The 25,360-nt window shown below is 33.3% G+C and overlaps 1 protein-coding gene and 1 long non-coding RNA gene across 9 annotated transcripts in view; both read left to right on the top strand.

The window, feature by feature from the left end:
* The first annotated feature begins 3,375 nt into the window (after positions 1 to 3,375).
* LOC148629928 (uncharacterized) lies at positions 3,376 to 4,909 on the top strand. 2 transcript variants are annotated; one of them, XR_015919372.1, is made up of 3 exons: positions 3,376 to 3,913; positions 4,365 to 4,446; positions 4,858 to 4,909. It is a non-coding gene; the product is annotated as an uncharacterized LOC148629928 (long non-coding RNA). The 2 variants fall into 2 exon arrangements; XR_015919371.1 differs by lacking the exon at positions 3,376 to 3,913 and having other exon boundaries at positions 3,920 to 4,446.
* Positions 4,910 to 21,857: 16,948 nt separating this feature from the next.
* The window catches only part of LOC148629926 (uncharacterized), a 47,784-nt gene continuing 44,281 nt past the window's right edge, over positions 21,858 to 25,360 (top strand). For 2 of the 7 annotated variants that reach the window (XM_088559854.1, XM_088559843.1), the window contains exon 1: positions 21,858 to 22,199. In XM_088559854.1, coding sequence (XP_088415980.1) covers positions 21,992 to 22,199 — 208 coding nt within the window. In that variant the 5' untranslated portion in view covers positions 21,858 to 21,991. The remainder of the gene's footprint in view (positions 22,200 to 25,360) is intronic. The other 5 variants (XM_088559865.1, XM_088559864.1, XM_088559867.1 and 2 more) reach the window with 4 other exon arrangements.

Here is a 25,360-nt window from a genome sequence, read left to right as displayed (position 1 = left end):
TAACTCAAAATGGTGGTGTCAAATGACCGGAAGTTATGATGCCGTATTGGTTCTGGTTTCATCCATATTGGCCCCGTATAGATGCCCTTTTTGAATTCATATCAATTGGTCAGTTTTTGACATACATGTATTTTAACATATTTTGGGTAGTTGGTTAATAAAGGGTACTTGAAATGGGTTTAGGAGTGTGAAATAGGGTATGCCATATAGGTCTATGGGTGTGATTTAGAGAATGCGATATAGGTCCTATATAATATGTGATATAGATCTAGCCGTGTGACATAAGGTATGCAATATATGTCTGTGGGTGTGATACGTAGGATATTTGAAATGGGTTTAGTGGTGTGATATACGGTATGCAATATTGGTCTAGGGGTGTGATATACAGAAGGCAATAAAGGTCTAGGGTGTGATACAGAATGCAGTATAGGTCTAGGGGTGTGATATACAGTATGAGATACATGTATGTCTAAGAGTGTGATATAGGGTATGCGATATAGGTCTAAGTGCATGATATAGGATATGCGATAAAGCTCTATGGTCGGTGTGGAAGTTTGGATTTTAGGAACATGTATATTTTCAAGTGTATGTGTAATGTCACGGCTCATGTGTCTACTCGCATCCAAAAGACATTAATTTATTTCACTGGATACCACTCCTTTTGATATTTCAAGATTACCTACTGAATGTGATGAATATGCCACATGACCTCCTTTCATCCTACGTTGAAACAGAAACATTGTTTATGTGTCTGCTTTGAAATCATAATAATTTAACAATTCTGTTTATTTTCTATTTTAAATACTTCTTTGTTTGCTACATGTATGTACATGCGTGTTAACCATTTTATATTATTTATGTACTTGTAGTAATTAACATATATGTACACAGTGCTTGCATTTTATGCACAGAAGTTAAATTCCTGGGATCAAATTAATCACACATGAAATTTTCCAATAAAAGGACGGGTGCCAACCCCATGCACCCTCCCCTGGATCCGCCACTGTAATCTATACTTACTACACGAAAAGGTTACATTGCAGCTCCGAAAATCTGTCATTAGAAGCTCCCGACATCTTCATTAAAAGGGTCAGATCGAGAGAAATACATTGTAAATTGGCAAATCTCGATTGAGCTTTCCTCCCTGCGAATGTTCGGGTCAATTTGACAAAATAGTCCAGCTCTCTGCGTCAAAATAGTTAATATCATATAATCATTGAAATCTTGCAGTTCTACACATATTAAATAGCCTTAATATCGTTACACACCCATGTCGTACGTAAAGTTAACATCACATATTTGACATGGAGTGTGATCGGCGGCGGAGCGATATCTTAATGCAAACTTTGCAATTAAGGAAAATAACCCGCGGAGTGTTATTTTGGTAGTTTTATGTTGAAATGTCTACCTTGGTTACGTAATTTGGTTGCCGACGATCTCTAAGTCAAGTTCAGTCTGTAAATAGACTTCCTTAACAAAAAATGAGCTTAACTAAGGTCTAATATGGGGAAGGCATTGCCTAAATCAGCGAGCACCGTGAGCTTTACCATATGTACCGTCTGTGCGAGACTTGTAAAAATAATAATAAAGAACATTTCAAAGGGGGGGGGGGTCGGGGGTCGACCCGGATAAAAAGTGCAATATTTTTATTTATATTTTAGCAGCAAGCAAAATCAATATATCTGTTCGAAAATATGTCTTGTTAATTAATGGGGGAGTTTTTTTTACAATAAATAAAGAACTTTAACAATTTTTTTTCCAAAAATACCAACCCCATGAGCATACCCCCTTTCCCCTCTCTCTCAAAAAGGTCAATAACTTTATAACACTTCGCAATACTTTACATTTGTTATCCCTTAAGGGCATCTCTAGCAACATCCATTTCAGTTTTGGCCTGTCAGATCAATCTGTACAGATACCGGAAATATTACAGTTCTCCACGGATGGTCGGAATATTTTACACATACCATGTGACGTAAACAAAATTCAGACGACAGCTGCAAATTCCAAACAAGAAAATGATTGCCTTTCCTATCTTAGAAAAGCTATGCTTCGATTTTGATAAGATAATCGGAGTTATATTTCTTCCGGGACGGGTTAGGTTCTTGACAACAGCAACAGTGGAACAGCAGAGATACACGTACGTACATCCACGTGTTTCCCGAAATATTTATAAACATAACATTCACTTCTTTAAATAAGTAAAACAAATTAGGAAAAAAGACTTGAAGACTATTAGAAAAGATTAATTTATTTTTTTCACTGAAGCGTAATATTAACCTATATTTTTTTATTTGTTAGGTTGAAGGAAATAATGAATTTTCTCCGTAAGGACAGGCACTTTTTTTTTGTTACTTCCGGGACATGACTTTTTTTCCGTTAGTATATTGGGGAACCTTAAGGGAAATTTAGAAAGTACACGTAATAACGGTAGAGTTCACGCCGCTTCGCGGCGCTCGCTATTACTAGGGGGTGGGGGTTAATGTCCTTGATAACCCTCTCGGGTCGCGCACGGACGGCCCAATTTAGTGGTCTTTAAATAATTTTGATATTTATTTAATTTGCAAAATAAAAGAAATAAATAAGCTTATATAATTAAATAATAAAAGTTAATAAATAAATAAAATTACTGCATGGTTTAAAAAGTAAAAATGAAATTTTGAAATTGGACCATGTAAAGGAAGAAAATGCCAAGTTGGATAGAATAGAGCAAAAGGACAACCAGCCGGACCCAGAAGGCGAAAGAACTGTGTGATTTAGGTATCAAAATAGTGTATGCGTTTTAGAGTCAAATGGACGTGGTTTAGTGAATATCCAAAAGTGAAGTGCAAATTTGATAATTGATAGTGTTAGAATTTTAGTTACCAAAAGGTGTATGCTTATTTAGAATGCCGAAAAAACTAAGGTCTTCAAGCGATATACAATAAATACATAAATTATATAAACATATAATTCACAAGACATACATCAGTAAAAACACATCATGTTTACAAACATAACATGACATGCACGCATAACTAAAATATACAGCAAAATAAAAATCACGGGTAACACAAAGAGAGCAAATTAAAGCAAAATAATCATGCATGCTAATGAACTAAAGCATAATATATTAGAAATCATACCAGATGGAATAATGGTGTGGGCAGCAAGGCCTGGTATTTACAAGAGCCACAAAACATTTTTCAACACCACAGACACCAAGTAGAAATATAGGACCTAAATACATTAAAGGAGCCTATATTCGTGGCTTCATTGGGTAAATTGTTCTAGAGCCTTGCTGCTTCGTACCTGAAAGATAACTTGCCATGTACCTGGTCGTTCTTGGTCTAGGGATATCAGCTGTTTTACCATATCTAAAATTTTATGCATTTTCTTTAATGTAGTGAAGCATGGCTTTCTTTATTTATTATTTTAAAAGCCAGTAAGGCAATAGATCTCGTTGACGGCTTTGTAATGATGCATGGTGTGGCAGAGTCAAGTTTTGTACATATTTTTATTAATTGTCATGTTAATTATAGTTTAGTATTTCATTAATTTTATTCTTAATTAAATTTATGAAATTATGTTTTCAGCTGATTGAATCTACCTGATTACAGTTAATTTATAGTATTCATGTTTTCAGCTGATAGTATTCTCCTGATAGCAGTTAGTCTTAATTTAGTAATTCTAATCTTGTAATAATTATTTTCAGAGTAGTAATTTATAACAGTACCTTTGGTTATTTATTTCTATTGGTCAGTTTTGGTGCTAGGAATTGTGGGACAGTCATGTGTCATATTTTAGGCGGGAATCCTTTGTCTTTGTTTTGGTCACTTGACTTTATATGTTTTGACCGATGGAAGCCATTATTTTGTTTGTCTAACTCATATTTTGGACTTCTTATTATGGATAGTTTCCTATTCTTTTGAAGGTTAGTCTTATTACTTCAATCCTTTATTAACATATCTATGAAACCTTATTTTAACTGGTTTGAGTTGTGAGATTGAGAGTTATAAATGACATAGTGTGAATGGCTGATTGACTGTATGAAAAGTGTGTGTAAGTGTGTGTGACTTGATATAAACTTTTAAACTTATATATTAAACTGCATAAAGTAACTAATACAGATAAATCAATTAAATCTGGTATATAAATTATTTGATTGTTGTAAATAATTTTGTAAATAATGGTTAAAATGATAATTTTGACATAAAAACCATTAACTAGGATTTTATCATATTGAATGAGTGTTTGATTATGATTTTAATACTTAAATAAGCATATAAACTCAATATGTAAATAACTGGATACATAGACAAGGGAGATAATATTTTTGTCCATTTTTGATTAGATTTTTAGTAGCTTAATATTTATATCTTCAGGTGGATACAGTGTACGTTATTACTGTGTACTATGTAGCAGATTATCTTGGGTTGTAAACCTAACCTTTGCAAAACCTGCAAGGTATGTTTTGTTGTACTTATGTGTGCTTTTGCTTTGCTTATGTATTGTTTATTAACATAGTGTAATGTTGCTTTAACATTTGCTTTTGCTTAACTAATATGTTATTTTATATTTTTACTACACAACATTTAAAACAAGATCGAATACAGCAAATATATTATTTACTGTGATGTGCAGATGCATTCTTTAAGATGTGCATTTAACTATGTAAAACAAGTATAGATTACAATCAGAATGCATCATACTCATTTTGAACAGATCCGATATTACCGTATACATTTTTAATATATTCATATTTGGTAATTATGGGAATATTGTACTTTTCCTGTATCATATATAATTACTAGATTTATAAGGTATTTTATAGTAATTGTTGAATAGATAGTTAGAATATCTTTATTGTTATTTCAGGGTTTTATAACCATACTTTCTTTGAATGAATAAAGAACCTATTAGAACCTGAGATAGTGTTTATTGTTTTCTAAAGACCGTAAAATACAGCATTGTCACACATGGTAATTTTGATTTTTTTCAGAATTCTTCATATGAGCTGGTATAATCCTCATAATCATAGCGAGGAGCACGGTCTCGAATTTTTTCGACCTTTTTGATATTTTGCTCTCCTCAGAAATGCTAGGTAAGCGGACAATGGCTGCAGTTAGACATAAGAAAAGAACGATAAATGGTTAGTTTGCCCATACGATTCAAATTTGTGCATATCTGCTACAAAACATTCAATTGCCTTGCAGCTTTTTTTTTTACAAATATTAGTAATAAGCGAATTAAAGTTTAATGTGCATCATCATCATATCTAATTCAAATCTCATATAAATAAAGACGATACAGGGGCGGACCCAGACAGGATTCCTCCGAAAAGGGGGTGCTGGGACATTATTTGCCATTTCTTGTCAATTTTACACATGAAAATAACAAAATTTCCAAGAAAAAGGAGGGGTGATTTATAAATCAATCAAATAGGATTTAAGGGTTGGGGGAAAAACAGGACGTGAAAAAAATAACAGTAAGAAGACTTTCCTACTTTAAATTACCCAAAGTGAACAAATTTGTATATCAGTACAAGCTTTAAGTGTAAGAATAAGAATATTTTATCGTTCCATAAAGGTCCCAGTTAGGGGAATGTAAATACACACAAAACATACACAACACATGACAGGAAACATGAATTATACCAGTATTGAATGAAGCACCGGACAGGACCAGAAATGCATTAAATATACCAAGTACATGTATTAACTCCTAAATATACATACATTATGTATTAATTCACATCTGTATTTGTTTTAATACAATATAAATATAAATAACATAATTTAAGAATCATGTCCACGTTTTAAATCCAAGCTTTGATAATATATCTTCATTTTGCCTCCTGTAACAAAGGATAAAAAATTGGCACAGTGTGTTTATTTTTTAATAGTTTTCTCTGTTGTCATTATATAATGGACATATAAAAATGAAATGAAATTCATCTTCAGTTACATTTAAATAGCATTTTTCACATTTACATTGTGACCGTTCTATAAGGGTGTTTATTTATAACGGTCTTTATCTTTAATTCGTGTGCACTTATTCTTATTTTACATTAAGCACTTCTCAATTGAAAATTGCTAATAGATAAATAAGTTTCTTGTGAGAAGGAATGCTTTATTGAATAATTAGTATCTAATATTTCAATAACATAAAAAACTGTGACACAGTTTGTTTTTGACTAAATACAGAAGCCTCAAGTCTTGATTTTTTTTAAATCAAGATTTTGTAGAAAAAAATAATAAATGATAACCAAGTATCAGTGTTTTCTAAAAACATTTTCTAGTTAGCAGTAAGTGCATCAACTAATAAGCCCGTCAGAATAGTTTTAATTCTATAGACGTAGCGTACGATTTTGGTGTCATATTTGGTAACGTCGAAATCGGCAAAATGTCGACGTCTTTCTGTATTGCGACGTACATCGTTCTATAATTGTTATATGTGAAAAGAAGTGTGCTTATTTAGTTTTTTACATAAAATAACACACACGACATGTTTTCTTATTTAATTGCCCGATTCGATATATCAATTTTTCGTACGTTTTGGTCTATTGAAATGATCAGATTATATTCTGATATGGTCAATAGTTTGACAACCATTTAAAAATGATTTGAAGGGAATTTTATCCTATGAGAAAAAGGTTAGAAATTATGAAAAAAAAATTCGTGATTCCATAATAAAACACCCTCACTAAAACAGAAAGCCAACAAACCGTCAAACAAAAAAGTCAGTAACACCCCCCCCCCGGAAATCAAATTATGGATGCGTATAAAGTGAATTTATTTCTTTCCTATCCGGTTTTATAACTCTGATGTAGATGTATGATGATATTTCCGAATATTTTTTTTTATTCATTTTTTTATTCACTGACATTCAGTTCAAGACTATTATCTGAATATAATAGCATTAAAACCTATGATTTTTCAACACTGTATACTTCTATTTCCCATACTCAGTTAAAATCCCGACTTAAAAACATTATACATCGTTGTTTTTCCAAAAAAGATGGTACACCTAGATACAAATATATAGTTCTTGGTAGAGATTCCTCATACTTTGTAAGAAATAATTCCAAATCATCTTCCAAATATACAGAGGAAGATGTTTACAAAATGCTGGAAATTTTAATCGACAACATATTTGTCCAATGTGGTGGACGTGTTTTTCAACAACGGTCGGCATTCCAATGGGAACAAATTGTGCTCCTTTACTAGCTGACCTATTCCTTCACTCTTATGAGGCTGACTTTATAGCTGATCTGATTAGAAAGAAAGAATATTGTTTAGCTAGATCATTCAATCTCAGTTTCCGCTATATAGATGACGTGTTATCTTTAAACAATCCTAATTTCGGTGATTTGATACATCGCGCTAGAACTCTAACAAATAGGCTTCTGGAACAGGGTTATGTTGCTACAAGATTGAAGTCATCACTACAGAAGTTTTATGGTTGTCATCATGAACTCGTGGATCGTTATGGTGTATCCATCAGCACCATGAAAACTGATTTATTCAACGGGTCATAGTTTTCCTTTCCTCGTTTGTCTACCCCGGACTTGACTTTTTATGAGCAACTCGGTGGGTGTTTGTAGAAAAGCAGAGGACGCTGACCCTACCGGTGCACCTGGTCAATGCTCTCAGTTTTTAGTGGAGTCCGAGTTGCTCATTTACTTTTATTACATTGTATGTATGATTTTAGTTACTTTATGTTCTTTGTTGTGTATGTCTGTTTTCAATGTCTGGTCTTTGTCCCTGGATTACATTCTTTTGATTACCACTATAACCTTGGTTCCCTTGATTACTTTTACTCATCCACAGTCGTATTAATTAAATCTAGTATCGTAACTCTTCAATACTATTTATTGTTTTTAAAATTGACGTTAAAAGAGTTTTTACGTTGCAAAATAGAACGTTACTCCAAAGAAAAATGAAATGATAAAACCATAGAGGAGGATGAATACATTTCTAAGTATATGAAGAAATCGGCTCAACACCATTTGCATTTTTGAACAATTCGTTCGATTTTGCATGGTGTACGCGTGAATAAATAAAATGTACAAATTTTAGATGTTGTGACATGTTGGTTAGACACAGACAAAATGCTGCGCTAAGATACATATTCAACCAAGTACCATTATTTTTAGAACATACTATCTGAAGCATATAACTCAAAATTTCATAGTTATTAGTTCACTCAAAGGTAACGAAAAAAAGCTTTTGATAAAGACCGGGTAGCACGCAACGTGTAGAAAACGTCGGGGAAAAGACAACGTGACATCACAACATACGTGCGTATTTATCTACTATTAGACAATAAAACACATTGTATTTCTAGAATAAACATGATATTCTGAATAATTATACAGTCCTTTAAGCGTGAATATACTTGGTAAAAAAATACTATTCGTTGTTATATTTTACAAACGTAAGCAAGAAAGTAGCCAGAGGCCAACGTCGAAAAAAAGATTTGTGACATAATTGAAATACGGACAAAAAGGCTTTTAACAAAAAGACTGATTGAACATTTTATATATAACTTCATTTGGGGTTATGTAATAAATTGTCAATATAGTTAATAAAGTCCCGATTAAAAAAAATGTCTAATATTTTGTCCTCAAATCGATTTCTTTCCATTTTTACAATGTCCACATCAGACGGGGGATATTTGTGATATTGTAATACACTTTGATCTTCTCATTACGTCATGAAAAATATGGCATCGTCTGCAGCACAAACTGCTCTTTCCAAAAAAGTTTTTTTTTTTTTTAAATACGACAAGAAACACCTTAGATATATTGGTGAAATGTGAAACAAGTATTTCTTAATGTTACCCGTCCACATATGAAAATGGACTTTCTTGTGATCGAAAAATGCTTCCCTCTTTCAAAGATTTATGATTATAATCCTAAAACAACAACCATTTTCGAAAATTTTAATTTTAATAATTAAGGCTTTTGCCTTTGATAACTCCACATTCTAATAGCAACATTTAAGTTTTCGTAACCCGCCCCGGTTCAGTCGAATGTGACGCCAACAACGTACGCAACATCATAACAGTTTTTCAGCATTGAAATGACAGCAGAGAAATTAAATCAGATAACGACCTGTTTGAGCTGTATTTGTTAATTTTTATTAACACTTAAAAGATACTTCAGATACATGTATCTTAAGTGAGATTTATCAAGAAAATCATTTACATATATATAATCATTTTTCTTTCTGCGTGCAGAGAAATTGATCTTAAACATTCCTGTTATTTCGCTACCGTACAATAAAGGAGTAATCAAAGGGAACCAAGATTCTAGCAGAAATCAAAAGAATGTAATCCAGGGACAAAAAACCAGTCATGGAAAAAAAACAAACACAACAAAGAACATAAAGTAACAAATGATACTTACAAAGTAATAAAAGTAAATGAGCAACTTGGACTGCACTAAAAACTGGCAGTGTGGACCAGGTGCACCGGTAGTTTAAGCGTCCTCTGCCTTTCAGGAAACACCCACAGAGCTGCTCATAAAAAGTCAAGTCCGGGTTAGACGAAAGAGGGAAGGAAAAATATGACACGTCGAACAAATCAGTTTTCATGGAGCAGATGGATACACCATAACGATCCACGAGTTCATGATGACGACCATATAACTTCTGTAGTGATGACTTCAATCTTGTTTCATTGGTTTCCTTATTATATTTAATGTTATCCTCAGTAAATTTCCCAGGCCTGTTAAAAATTGCAATCGGCTCTTTTGGTTAGTTAACCTACATGCACCATTCTTCACAGTATTTATAAAGCTTTTTTGTAGACCAGACATTTCAGCTTAAAAAAACAATGTTGTCAGTATACATAAGTCTTTTTTACGACTAATAAGGTTACCAGGGTCGGGGATGTTTTCAAAGATATTTGGCAGGTCATTTATAAAAATCTTGAACAAATTAGGCTTATAACATATCCCTGCCTTACACCAGCAGAGATCTAAATAGAGGAGTAATATAATGCCCTATTTCAATCAGGGATTTAACTACAAAAATTTGATCAGATGTTCTACAGTATTTTTGGAAAATCCAATTTGGCAATTGTTTATAATCTCATGCTCCTCTAAATATTTATCTAATCTATGGCTCAAAATGGTATTGAAAAATTGCCCCATGCTTTAAATTAAAGCAATGCCTCTATAATTTCCAGACATTAAAGGGTCCTTTGATTTAAGTATTTTAACTTTTATTTTAGCCTTTAACTTCCGCACGATCAAGTTCACAGAAAGAGGAGCTTTTTTATGTTTTTAACCAATTTATCAATTTGTGAAATATATATTTTTCTGAGAGTTAAATAACCAAACCTTTCAACTGGTTCAATTACACTTTCTGTACCAACTGTTAACAATATTTGACAGACATGACACATTTTATCAATATTGAAACTTTATTCGTCAGTATGCAACCCCTTTTTCATCAAAATTTCGCCCTGACAAGATTTATAATATGACAGTTTTCAAAACACCTTAAATCATTGAAAGCACGTTTATCATTCTTAAGAAATCATTTTAGTTTTAGCTCTATCTTATGTTATAGCAAATATGTATCGAAATAACTTAAAGACCAACACCACATTTTCATTTTCACTTACATGTACATGTTAGTAATAGGGGTTCAGATTTTTTCTTTTATTTATTGACCCCTCACTGGACATAAACTTCAAAAAAGTCTGTAGATAAAAATATTTGATAATGCTCTGGGACACAATGAAATAATCTTGAAGTATTTGAGTGTAAGTGCTTGTAAGAATCAGGCAAAATTAGACAAATCAAAAACATGCATGTTAAAACCCCACCGATCTGACAATATTATTTCACTCAAGGATGCTTTATTTATTTGAATTTTCAATGCGTTTTAATGAAATTCTAACTCAATGGTCCCGCATGATATGGAAAATCTGGTTTATTTTCCTTAATTACGATGGCCAATTACACTTTCAAAATGATGCGTTTGTCTTACCATGTTTCACCTACTGCCTGATTCTTACGCACAGGGACTGACACTTAATAGAAATGTCATATCACGCCTGCACTTGATTGATTGATATATCTTTATTTCCTCCATTTTTAGAGATTTGGTATTCATTAAACATTTAATACAGACAGACGTTTAAACACTACAATACATACACGGAATCAGTCACCGGGTGAATACCGTTGCTACAGATGAAAGGTTTATCGTCATACGCTTTAGAAACAACTAAGTTAATTGAACAATTTATTTATATATTCGAATGAAATTCAAAAAAACATAAATTACTGTACTGCTATATCTCTCATTGAATCAGACTTTCTAATAGTTTGATAGGTTGTATGCTGCAAGTTGATAAGACGCATGTATTATGCATTTTTATGATATTGCACTTAAATTGCTCGTTTTTAGACTCATTTTTTAATATTTAAGTTTACATATGCTAGCACAAATTCTGACAAAAAAATGTATCAATCATCAATAATAGAAACTACAAGAAAATAAAGTGGTGTAGCACCGGGTACACTACAACCTTGTTAATAAAGGCTACAACTCTTGCTACTAATTTGTCATTTATAATGACGTGGCGCTCTCATGAAAAGAAGCCCCACTCTTCTTTATGATTGATATTTTGTTTCACTTATCAACCATATTTGCGATATGCACCGTATTGGTAGCAACGAATTTACTGGAGTGCAGTTTGTTTGTGATTTCCCATGGTTTTCAAAATGATAAACTTAATACCGAGCATATATAACGGGCGCTCCAGGGGTTCAATGCTATTACTTGTTCAATATTTCGCCAAATTCTATACAAACCTACAAACAAAAGGCTGACTCAACCCCTGAAACCGTCCTGATGTATCCGTCACTGTTTCGTTCATTTTAGAATAGAAGCATTCGTAAAAAATGGAACCTTTCTTTGCAATAATCCGTTACGTAAAAAGGGTATGTTCTAAAACTTACAAGTAGGTGAAAACAAAGTATATACTGATCGTAATCTTTTCAGATTTTTTTTTTACGGTTATTGCCTGATGACAATGAAAGGAGGTGAAAAATAAAAATAGAACTTTGCTTAGACGGTCACATATAGTAATCTGCAATTTTCCTCTGGTATGTTGTAAGTCTGCGGTTTAGTGTCATTGCTATTTGTAATAATTATTCTATTTGGATATTTTGCCATGTTTGAAGAAATATTTTATTTCAAAACTATTTGTATCTAGGATTTTATAGGATAATAAAGCTGTAGGCGTGCAGGGGACTTAAAAATGCACAGATAGTGTTTCCTTTATCAGACCTTATTGTTTAAATCATTCTCTAAGGCTTCGGCAATAACGCTAATGTACGTATCTCTGGAACTAGGTGCCCAGAAACAAAGCGCTTTTACTGGACACAAAGGTACCGACCTAGAATTTCCTAAGCTGAATTTCGACTTATTTGTCAATAAGTAGTTTGTAATTCAGTTATGCAGGATGGGGAGAGTTTTGTGATAATTCTTCTAGGTTTCCCATTTAACCCTATAAAAATCTGAATATTAAGAAAACTGGCGCACTGCTACGATGCAACGTGAATTTTTGTTTGATATTTTCAAGGTAAATAGAATGTCATTCGTACGGAGCCCTGCTGGTCTCACAGAGATAAGAGATTGTAATTTAAAAAGTCCAGCGCTATAGATTCAAAGTCCAGCGCTGTAGATTCAAAGTCCAGTGCTGTAGATTTAAAGTCCAGCGCTGTAGATTAAAAATCAAGTGCTGTAGATTGAAAGTCCAGGGCTGTAGATTGAAATTCCAGCGCTGTAGATTCAAACTCCAGCGCTGTAGATTTAAAGTCCAGTGCTGTAGATTTAAAGTCCAGTGCTGTAGATTAAAAATCCAGCACTTGTTGATACATAGTCAAATGTTGGAGGAAATTTAACGCTAGAATTCGTGATAAGCATTAAACGTATTGCTCCTCATATAACTTCTTCAATTTTACATGTATAGAAATGGATGCAATGCAAGAAAGGAATCAGCTTATTTTTGTTTATTTTCATCTTGGTCTTAACTACAAGGAAATAGTGGAAATCTTACACGAGAAACATGGAATTTCCATATCTTTGTGTCACCTTAAAAGACTGTTGGCTAGTTTTAGATTATTCAGAAGAGGAAAAAATTTCCCCGATATACTAGATGTAGCTATGTTTATTCACATTTAATGCGTGTTTTAAATCCTGATGGTGTCCGTAACAGATTGAAACGAAGGCCCAAACGACGGGATTATAATGGACAAGGTCCAAATTTCATATGGCATCTGGACTCTTATGATAAGTTGAAGCCCTTTGGATTTTGTATAAATGGGTGTATTGACGGTTATTCTAGGTATATTATTTGGCTTCATGTTGGCAGAACAAGCAGCGACCCTCGAGTAATTGCGGGATATTACATAAAAACAGTAATACAAAATAATAGAGTGCCGTTGAGAATGCGTGGTGACTAGGGGACCGAAAACATACACACGGCTGAGATGCAATCATTTTTTCATCGAAATGACCACCGGAATTCGTTCATATATGGTAGTAGCCAATATAACCTGCGTATCGAAAGTTGGTTGAGTTTACTTCGAAAGGAAGATACGGATTACTGGATCTCACTCTTTTAAACTTTTAAGAAAGATGGCTTTTACACAGGGGATTTCATCGACAAAAACCTTCTCCAGTTTTGTTTCATGCATCTTTTAAAGGTATGAAAATTGTGGAAAAAGATAATAAGAATTACTTTTCCATTTGATGCTATGTTTATGTCTTATAGGAAAAATAGCTATAACATTTTCTTTATTATTTGTTGTCATTGCATTGGTCGTTCCCTATGGACTAATCGCTCTCTCTCTCTGTCTGTCTTTCTTTCTCTGAGTAATACCAGTGCTTTCATTAAGTTGATAATATCATGACCCGTTTCCGTCCTAACAGAATGTTGTAAATGCAGAAAATTCTGTACTGTGTTTTTATTGCATAATTTACCTTGTGGAGGTACAATGCAGTGTGTGTTTGCTGAATTTGAATTGCAGAAATACTCTCAACTTTATACTACTCTCAGAGCATATAAAGGTCTCCTTCGGTAGACTTCCTTTTACACTGTCATTTGCTACGTTAATATTTGTCAATTTCTTGGGTTGTACATATGTTTAACAACAACAAAAAATAAATACAAACTTTTCAGATTATTTTTAGTTTCATATTTTGGTTGATAATAGGTCTCTTGCAAAGAAATGATATTTCATAGAAAATAAAAAGGACAGTATTCCAAATTTTGTTGAATTCTGTATACTTTGTATGTATATACGCCTTGACTCAATAATTTTTTATGGATCTTTACAAAATTTTGTTCAATGATAATACTTGATAAGATCTAGTCATAAAAGCTTCTTGGCAGCCTAGCATCGACAATTATCAATGGATCCTTTACAAAATTGGTACAATGGTAGTATTTATTTTCAAGGTCATGACAGGTAGTTTAAGGTCGTGGTGTGACTTTCTTGGTTTTTTGTAGTCATAAAAGTTTGTTGGCAGACTAGACTCAACATTCATTGGTGGGTCTAAATTGTAAAATGACAGTACTTCTGTAAGAGCTCGAATCATACTAATTTTCAAAATCGTGTGATGAAGTTCAAGGTCATGGTTAGACATGATTGTTTTTTTTAATCATGAAAGCTTGTGGTCAGCCTCGACTAAGCATTATCAATGGAACTTTACCCAATTTAGTACTGAGTAAATCTGGAACCCTACTGATATGCAAGGTCATGACTAGACTTTTCCTTCATATACACAACTTTGTGGAGTGCATGGACTCAACATTTGGTTAAACTTGTTATAAAGGTATTACATGAGTGTTTTTTTTCTTTTTTTTTTCTTTGTTTTTGGTTCTATTTGGTTTTATTTTAAATGACATAAAGCAATGTATGTCAAAATCGAACTTGACCTTCATTTTATATAATGAAACAGTATATTAAAATTTGAGAAACCTCTGTAAAAACATTTTCTTTTAATCATATGGAAACGAAATAATCATGCTTTTTCAAACGATCAAGGGCAAATAACTCTTAAACGACATAGGCAATTTAGGTCAAAATCGACTTGACCTTCATTTTATATTATGAAACAACGTATTAAAATTTGAGAAAGCTATGTGCAAGCGTTTTCTTTTAATCATCTGGAAATGATATAAACATGCTTTTTTCTAACGATTAAGGGCAAATAACTCTAGAAAGACAAAAGCAATTTAGGTCAAAATCGAACATAACCTTCATTTTATATAATGAAACAACAAATTAAAATTTGAGAAAGCTGTGTTAAAGCGTTTCCTTTTAATCCTTTGGAAACTAAGTAAACATGCTTTTTTCAAATGATTAAGGGCAAATAACTCTTGAACGACAAAAGCAATTTATGTCAAAATCGAACTTGACCTTCATTTTGTATTATGAAGCAACATATTAAATTTGAGAAAGCTATGTTAAAGCGTTTTCTCTTAATCATCTGGAAACGAAAAGTGTGACGGACAGACGGACGGACGTGCGGATCACAACATACCACCCCCCCTAGGGGAAGGGGTATAAAAAAAGCAACGGAAGGGATACACGTCCAAATAATAAAGACCCTGGCCACGGGCAAATTTATGACTAGGACCAAATGACCAGCATAAATCATGACAAAAGCACAACGCTGCAAACTAAAGCCTGAGTCATAATAAGACATGCATACCCTAGAAAACCGTATTGATTTGGAAATGTAGACTTCATAAGCAAATTTACCAATAATGTTGCTACTCAAGAACGGAAAGTTCACAATTGGAAAAAAATTAGGACTTCACTAAATTTGACAATTTACTGGCTTTGACCTCTGGGCAATATGACCGGTGTCGTATGCGAAAATGATGATACGCTTACCCTCCCGGAGCACCTGGTATCGCTCCCGGTTTTTTATTGGAGTTTTTATTGCCTAAAGCTTTATTTTTTGTAAAATAAGGGGAATATGAAATATATGCCGGAAAGACGGCAAGTCACATCTTTAATAGGTTACAAATTTACTTTATGAATTCAATTGCATGTGAAGTCCTTTTCTGGATTGACCGTCGTGAGACATGTTTACTGTTTGTGGTGTATCTTTTGTTTGTAAGTGGGTCTGTCGTTTACTTTTTTCGATGTTCTTTGTTCGTGGCGTTTTCTTCTTCTCGGCATGTCTTTGTTTGTTTGCCTCATCCCTGTACAGTTCTTTCCAGTGCGATTCACGAATTTGCCTTTGGTAAAGTTAGTTTGGTATCTTCTACACTATATTACCTCGCCAAAAATAAATGGTTAAGCTCACTGGTCCGGCCAGTACAGAAAATATTCTCAATTTGATTACGCATATATTTTTCCTAAAGTTAAATTCAGGATAGCCGACTAGTCAAAACAGTTCACGTATTGCTTTTCTTTCTCTGACAAAATAAGTAAATTGTGGTCTTTAAGTCGGCGGTATGAATGAATACGCATTATTATATTTATAGGAATAAATCTAAGTTTTTATTTTATATTTATCAACTGTATAAAATAAACAACTAGGAACAATTAGTTCATTTAATTCACGATTTATTATCGTTGTTAGTAACAAAAACTGTGTCCATTAACTCGAATAATTCAAGCTCTTTCCGTCTTCATTGGATTGATCGTATTTGAGCGCAATATAATGACTGGATTATGCGGGCTATGCGTTCATAGGGCGTATGTCCCCGCCTCACAGAACGTCGATGCTGCGTCACTTTAAGGATAAAGCTGCATGATAAATTTCAAAACATTCCAATAAATGGTTTCAAATTTAGTTGTGTTTGGGCATGTAAATACTCTAAGTAAAAGTCCTAAACAGGAAGCGGATGCACAACTACATTTTTAGAGTTTATAGTAGCGGGTTTTAGAGATATTTGTGCGTTAAAGAGTAATTATCCAAGGTTAAGTCCGAAAATTGTTCGTGAAACGTTCACATCGCATAATTGTCTTATACATTTGGCCTTTGAATCAAAATTTTTCAGATTTGATGAAAGGTTTATATATCTGTCATTATAATGGTATTTATTGATAAAATGAATACCGTAAAAAGAAACCCACTTTACTTCTGTGACTTCTTGTAAAACGGAAAGGCGCAACCCTACCCACTATTCTAAAATTAACGTTTGAAAGAAAAAACAAAAAGGTATTTTCATATTTGTATTTACACATAAGCCACAAAAAGGATATATTTCAATTACATGCCAAGAATTTGTAATTTTGTAAATTTACATTGAAAAAATTAGATTTAAAAAAAAAAGCCTAACCTTGTCCATTAATGATTATGTTCAGTTTTTTAAGTGCGTTAATGAGTAGCCTAACATTTTCGTCCTGTTATTGTTGAATACAATATTTTTCATTGGCAGTGATCAAAATGGTATGTAAGATAATGAGTCAACGTTTGAGCATTGCATGATTTAAAAAATAACCATCTGAAGCATTCAGGTTTAAGGTTTATTTCCTCTATCTGCATACGTATAATGACGTAATTTTAATTTTGCATAAGTTTAATTTGGTAAGTGATTGAGTATTTGGGAGTACGTGTTTGACACATGAAGCCTGGCACTGACATCATTGAGTTTATTCAGGTTTGGTTCATTCCCCAGTTCATAAATACACGATATATTATTTAAAAAAAAATATGTTGGTGTGCTGCAGGGAATACACGTATGCCTTAGTGACCCTGAAGTACTTCATGTGCATGTCGTGCGTCCTTGACCGTAAATGAACAATAATTTTCATTCAATTTTTTGAAAATTATTTCATATTTTTGTTGGACCAGAGAAAGAATTCGTATTAAACATAGCATGATTAATATATTTTGTTACATTTGTTTGGTCGCAGTTTGTTGATTTCTTCCCTGTAATTCATGTACACCGACAGACTTTCAGTACATAGTGTGAGTACTTCGGGACAGGTGTTATGTATCGAGAAAAAATATTTAATAATGTAAAATCGGCTATTTTCTGCCTATCGTTACATTAATGAAAAGATGTCATTTCTTTAAGCTCATTCAAACTGTAGTTTTAGTTATAATAGAAAAGTATCAGTTCGAAGACTAAGGCAAATTATAAACTGTACATGAAAATACGAAGTGAAAACAGTCACAATACCCTTTCCGTACATGGCATTAGCTGTGTTCTCCTTGACGACGCTTTTAAAATTAGTCGCCCGATCGCGAGGTCAGCGTGCTAGCCTCGAATGCGGAAGGTCGTGGGTTCGGTCCAAGGCCTTGCTAAACCGAAGACTGTAAAATTTGTACATGCTGCTTCTCCGCCATGGGCTTGGCATTAAAGAGTAAGAGCAAAGGCTGTTTGTTTCGGAGTCAGAATAATGTGTCCGAGTAAGGTAGTATGTCTTCCTGCATAAATGACAAAAAGTGAATAAACATAGCTACATCTAGTATATCGGAGAAATTTTTTCTTCTGAATAATCTAAAACTAGCCAACAGTCTTTTAAGGTGACACAAAGATATGGAAATTCCATGTTTCTCGTGTAAGATTTCCACTATTTCCTTGTAGTTAAGACCAAGATGAAAATAAACAAAAATAAGCTGATTCCTTTCTTGCATTGCATCCATTTCTATGCATGTAAAAGTGAAGAAGTCATAAACGTTTAATGCTTATCACGAATTCTAGCGTTAAATTTCCTCCAACGCTTGACTATGCATCAAGAAGTGCTAGATTTTTAATCTACAGCGCTTTTAATCTCTATTATCACACTTTGAATCTACAGCGCTGGACTTTTCAAATTGCAATCTCTTATCTCTGTGAGACCAACAGGGCTCCGTGCATTCGTAATCAGAATGGTGAATATTAATCAAAGAATTTAATGTTAACAATTTTTAACAAGCTTGACTGTATATTAGTTTGATTTCGATTCCGGTTCTTTCCTTTTATCTTATCTTATCCTTGCAATTTGACGAATTTTAGGCGTAAAAATTCAAACATTCGATATAAATTGATTCAGTACATGAGTATTTTGATATATAACACTATATGACGCATTTATGACGCATTTATAAGGCAACCTCAATCGTCTGGCAACAACGATTGTATGGGAGATGTATTGCCACTCATTATGGACATCGTTATGTTGAGCAACAAAACTCGAGAAGTCGTGTATGTGTTTTCAATTTTATAGAATATTTCAGCTTGTGTGTTTCGTTAGTATTGACATGCAAGTAACCAATGGTTGAACTCACAAACCTTTTTAACAAGAGAAACTAGTTTACACTTCAAGTGATGAAATACACTCCTTGAAACGTTCACGTTTTCCATCGTGCATCATTTATCGTGCGTTTACACATCGTTTTGGGTGCGTTTTAAACGCACGATAAACGCACGATAGAAGCGTTCGCCGATTTATTTTTGTACTTTGATTAATTATTTCCCTGATTCGGCTGTTTTTTTCTTTGTGTTTTTTTTTCGTATTATTAATTTATATATTTTCATTATGTCTATTTTCTTTTCTTTCTTTCTTCATTATTTGTTAATATTATATTTAATCTTTCGTCTGTCGTGCGTTTAAACGCACGCAAGGAGCGTTCGTTTAACGTGCGTTTAAACGTACGCTGGGAGCATCCGTTTGTCGTGAGTTTAAACGCACGATAGAAGCGTTCGTTTATCGTGCGTTTGGTGAGTGTTTACAAAATGTAGCATGCGTTTGGGTATCGTGCGTGCGGGAAACCTGAACGTCTCAAGGACTGTGACATCAAGCATTAGATCAAGCTTCAGAAGGTATAGAATTACGACCCCAGCATGTAACATGCCTAGGGGTACCCCATTCCACCACTTGGGGAACACAACCCAGCTTCTCTGTGGGCAAAGCGTCCTAGCCCCCGGCCAGGGTTCTGAGCACTATTTAGTCGCCTCTTACGATAAGCTTAGTGCGGCTGCGGGCCTATTCTTTTAACACCGGCACCAGGATAAAATGAACATGAAATGATGATGAAATGAAAAATTGGAAGTCACACAAGTCTCATGTTACAAATTCTGATATGTAGATATACAAAATTGGTAGGTATGTAGATTATATTGAGTAGCATAGACTTCATTAAATGTTAAATACTAGACTAAGTTAGTGTACCTTTGATGTATGTGTCCTGCGACACATACATCCATAGCATTAAAGCTATAAAATGTTATAAGAATTTTATCAACTTCTTGGTTAAACATAATCTTAATCAGGTACTGGAGTAAGTGTACATTTTAAATTTTATCCTGCAATGAGGTTATTTGTTAAACGAATAAAGGTTTACGGTTATTTTTTTCCTGTATCCATACATTAGGTTATCGACTTTCTGGCTCCTCCCACTCACGTGATCGGCGGAACTACTTTTTTCTGGTATGCGTAAATTAATCATGGCCGCCACCATAGATACGATATAAACAAATTGCGATTACGTATCCGGTTAATCTTTTATTTTTGCTCTTTTGTTTATTTTTCACCTGAATGAAATAAAAAATTTATGTAAACCAAATAATGATTTTGTTTGTATTTTTTTTCACGGTCATATATATATGCAAATCCCAAATCTCGTTCAGATTTGAATCATTATCAGTTTGCAGACGACTTCCCCAGTTATTTCAGTCATGTCGGACTCGGAGCCAGAGTGTCCGTCACAATTTAACATAAACTGGTCCCCACTTAAAGAAATTGAAGCATTACAATATGATAAATCTCTTGAAGAGACAAATGACCAGGAAACTGTTATGGTCTTGGATTTATTACTGCCTAAACCCCAAGATAATGAATCAGAGGAACACTACAATATAGATCTGCCCATACAACTTCCTCCTGTTCTTCAAAGATCTCAAACAAATATTTCAAATGCCAAAGAAACTAGTGCACAAATTTCACCCTGAACTCTACTGCCATATACCAAACAGAAACAAGTCATCTTCCACCTTCCTCGCGAAATTCAAACCTTTAATGCTCTTAAAATCGACTTTACAACATTCAAAATATTTGTATTTATTGTTCATTTTACTTATTTGTCTCTTGGAATTGAATAAATTTTGATACATTGCTTATTTTCTTCAAACAGCTTTGACGGATTATATGGTGCGGATTGAATTTCAATGTTTACTGAGTCATACGCCATGTGTATTAATTTTTTTTCTTCGGGTTTAACGATCAGGGCTCCTCGGGTGATATGCATTTTAAAATTCATTTTAAAAATGTACACACGCACAAAACTATTAATATAACAGGATAAAAACAATATGGATACATTGTCGAAAATTATTGAAGATATGTGTATTCGGCTTGGAACGGGGGAAATAGCTCGGCGGAGCCTCGCATTTCTTACCCGTTCCGTCGCCACATCACATATCTTCAATAATTTTCGACAATGTACCTTTATTGTATATACAAATTGCGAATGGTATGTAGGACAATGCAAAACATTTCATTACCTTTTTTAAAAGGCTTAAATTCACTAACATGCATATATTTATTTTTACTGCCAACACCCATTTTATAGGCAATATAAAAATGATAATTTCTCAGGTGCTTGCAGTATGCCTCTAAATAAGATAGAATGTTACTAACGATCAATGTGTTACACTCGATTTTTAATTCATGTCGATTTTGTCGTTTTATGGACGTTAAACAAATATAGGGTCATGCCATAAAATATTTTAAACAACAAACATACAACTGTTGAATAATAAACATGATATTCACCTTTGATGGATACTTTTCTTGTCAATTGTCAATCGATCGATTGGAAAGATATCTTGAATAAATATCGAGAGTTAAAAGGGATAGAAAATTTATTTAAATTCTCATTACAATCCCTATAAAAGAATGCACGCATATTCACAGCTTGAATCAAACGCGGATGTAACTTAAAATTTGAAGCTTGCGCACTAAAGTAAATGTGTTGAGACGCATAAACTAGATTTCCGAAAAACTACCGTGGACCGTCTCTTTGAACACAAAATGTCGTCTGCGGTGCCTATAGGAACATTTCTGCTTGTTGCTTGCTTTATTATGCAATGTGTTGGAGTAGCAACGGAATACTGGATGGTTGTGTCAGTTTTTACAGGGTCAGTGAAATCACACGCTGGATTGTTCAAGATGTGCTACGAGGTTCTTTCCGTGAAATCATGTGTCCTATATATCACCTACAGTGAAAATTTTCGGAATAGTAAGTACATTTTTTCATTGAAATTGAAACTTTAAACAAAGCGTTTGTATTCCATTTTGCAAAATTTATTGTTACATTATAAATGTACACCAATTTAAAAGATACAAATGGTATGTATTTTATTGGACAGACATAGAACCAACAGGCTTTAGTAGAAATAAGTATCCTAATATCAAATTCAAGATACTTCAGAAGTACACAAACTTTGCCATAAATCACCTTATTGTCGTAGTTCATATTATATATACCGTCTTTTTCTGTTTGTTTCAATTTTTAAATTGAAATTGCACTTCAGTCTAGATATGTCATTATATGTATCGCTCTATAACACAGAAAAGAAGGGAGGAATATTGCGGGGCAAAACTCATGGACAAAAGTTCTAAACTAGGGATCCAGTTTACTTCAAAACGTTTATAATGAAAAATAAAAGTTCAGAATTTAGATATAACAATTGGAAGATGATCGTGGATTTTTTCTCCTAGCTTCCATAAATTGCCCCCAAATAAGATTTAAGTTGGTCTTACTTTATACTTCCCGTCGAACAATTCAAAGGATATACATGAGACATGTAAAAATAAAAAAAAACCTGTATCTGCCAAAAATTGATTTACTTGATATCTTAATTATGAATGCCTAAAATATGAATTCTATGGTGTCAGAATGCTGTGAATGAGAATTCTGTTTGATACTGAGACCAGTTTTTTAGGGGTAGGGGTAATATTTTAAACATTTTTTTGAAAATATTTTCTTGAACATTAGTTTTTCAATGTTTATTTATATAGAAAATTAAATTATCTATCGAATGATACCAAATTTGAGACGTTTTAGTTGAGCAATAACTTGTAGAGTTTATGTGACTTTTGACCGAAAAATCGAAAATCCCATTTTTTGCATTTTTTGATAAATTCTGACTACGAAAATCGCCAAAATTCATCAAAAAAACCCCAGAAGTATAAATCGTGATAATACTAAACAGAAAATACAAAATAGCCATTTTTTACTGAAGCATTAATACTACAGGGGTTTTGACATTGAAAATATGTCAATTTAAGCGATTTTTTGGGCAGTTTTTTTTTTTCATTTTACCACAAAACCCGAAGTGTTTCTTGGAACCATTGTAAAGCTGAGACACTGGGCTATATGATGTTTAATACACGTCAGTTTACTTCGTTCTGTAGAAAAAACTTTAAAAATTGCATGATTTTTGCCTCAACGAGGTATAAAAAGTAGCCAAAAAATACAAAATGCTTATTTTTTGGCGACAAGATTCGTTAATGAGAGGTTAAAGGGTACCTGAAAATCATATTTTGGTTGATGAGTGGTGGGGGCGGGAGGGGGGTTACATGTATCTCACGTATTAGCCCACGTACTAATATATACGTATAAAGTTGTCGTAGATAATAAATTAAACATGATAAAGGTTATAGGGTACCTGAAAATCATATTTTGGTTGATGATTGGGGGGAGCACGGGGGGTTACATGTATCTCATGTATTCGCCCACGTACTAATATATACGTATAAAGCTGTCTTAGACACCAAATTAAACGTGATAAGTGTTTATTTTCCAGCAATACAAGTTTTTACTAGATAACAAAATGCTAATCTTATCATATTACTAGAAGTAAGTCGCTCAGGATAACTTGCATACAATAACCTGAGCATGCAATTAAATGTAACTACGCACGTTTGAGTGAAACTGCTGAAAAGAACGTACACTGTAAAGTGAAAATAGAATTCTTAATCGATTGAAGTTTTCAGAAAATCAGTTATGTATTTATCTACTCCGGTACGTGTCTTTTTTGTTAATTAGTTTCTTATCTAGGTCTAAGAACAACTCTTACAATGATCATTTTTATGATGCTTTGGGGAAAAATCATCAAAATACCTTGGATTGGTACAATTCATAAACATAGATTGTTGCAAAAATGATTGACACAGTGATGACAATTTGCGCTTGGGAACATTACCCAGCGTATTCTGATTGAATAACTTTGAATGATCACAACCATCAGATGGTTACAATGAAATTTAAAAAGTTGTTCTCGCCTCTAGACACATAATTTATTAGAAGGTTCTTTAGTCCAATATCTGGATTTGAATACATGTACAATGCACAAGTAGTTTTAATATTGCTAATGTATAAAAGGAGCTATATAGTATTGATGCGGTAAAACCATGCATACAAATACCTGCATTAACTAAATAACATTTTGCCTTTGGAAACTGACTTCTTATTTATATATTGAATGCAGCATATAATTGATAAAATTTCTAAAGTCTGTATCGTATTGTTGATAATTAAGGCGTGGGGCATTGTGAAAACCAAAATATCAATCAGGATATCAATAGAAATAAGCCATTTTAGGGAGCAAGTTCGCCTGTCACACTCTAAAATGGACATGTTTAGCTGCAATTACAAAATATATATATCAGAAGTATATTAAGGGAAAATGTCATTTTGCAATGACTATATGTAAAAAGCTTTATTTTAAAAAATAAGATAAAATTTTCAAACGTGACCAAACTATGTAGTACTTAAGACGTGTTTCTATGTAAGGTATGTAATGTAAGGCGACGCAGTGGAAACATTCTCTGGCGGATAGATATCGATCTGTTACATTGATACTCCACTCATTGCCTTTATCAAATACTTAATATCAATAAACAATATTTTTCTGGTCATTTGACATGGAAGATTATTAAGCACTTGTTAAATATATTGATGGATTCATTTTTTATCCCGTCATTTTAATGAGCATGGTGGGTCATATGAAAATTTTGTTGGTGACTATTTGCAAGGTAACACTGCTGTTATGTCAGCCTGAAATTATTCAAACGATTTTAAGCTGTCTTGTTTGCGTCGTTATGGATACATTTACGCTACGCATGACGCCTGAACCACACATGAAGATTGATATTTTATAAAGTTGTTCTTTTTTCGCCCGGCACATACGCCCAAGTAAATTTCAGGCACTGACAATTTAACTAGCGTGGAGGGGGCTCGGATGTTTTTGTTGTGCGTTAATATATTTTTCTTCTTTCAGCAGCATGCAGCTGGAGTCATTGAGCCATTTTTTAAAATTGAAGATCTACACAGTTTTAAGTAATTTGGGAAACATTGAAGTATATTTTTTTTCTGTCTGTGGCTGAGTATTTCAT

The sequence above is a fragment of the Perna viridis genome, chromosome 1 (genome assembly GCF_037379345.1).
Source record: "Perna viridis isolate PV_CMFRI_1.1 ecotype Kerala chromosome 1, ASM3737934v1, whole genome shotgun sequence".
Taxonomy (NCBI): Eukaryota; Metazoa; Mollusca; class Bivalvia; order Mytilida; family Mytilidae; genus Perna; species Perna viridis.
Note: the sequence above shows the minus strand (reverse complement) of the source record. Positions and strands in the feature narration are given on the sequence as shown.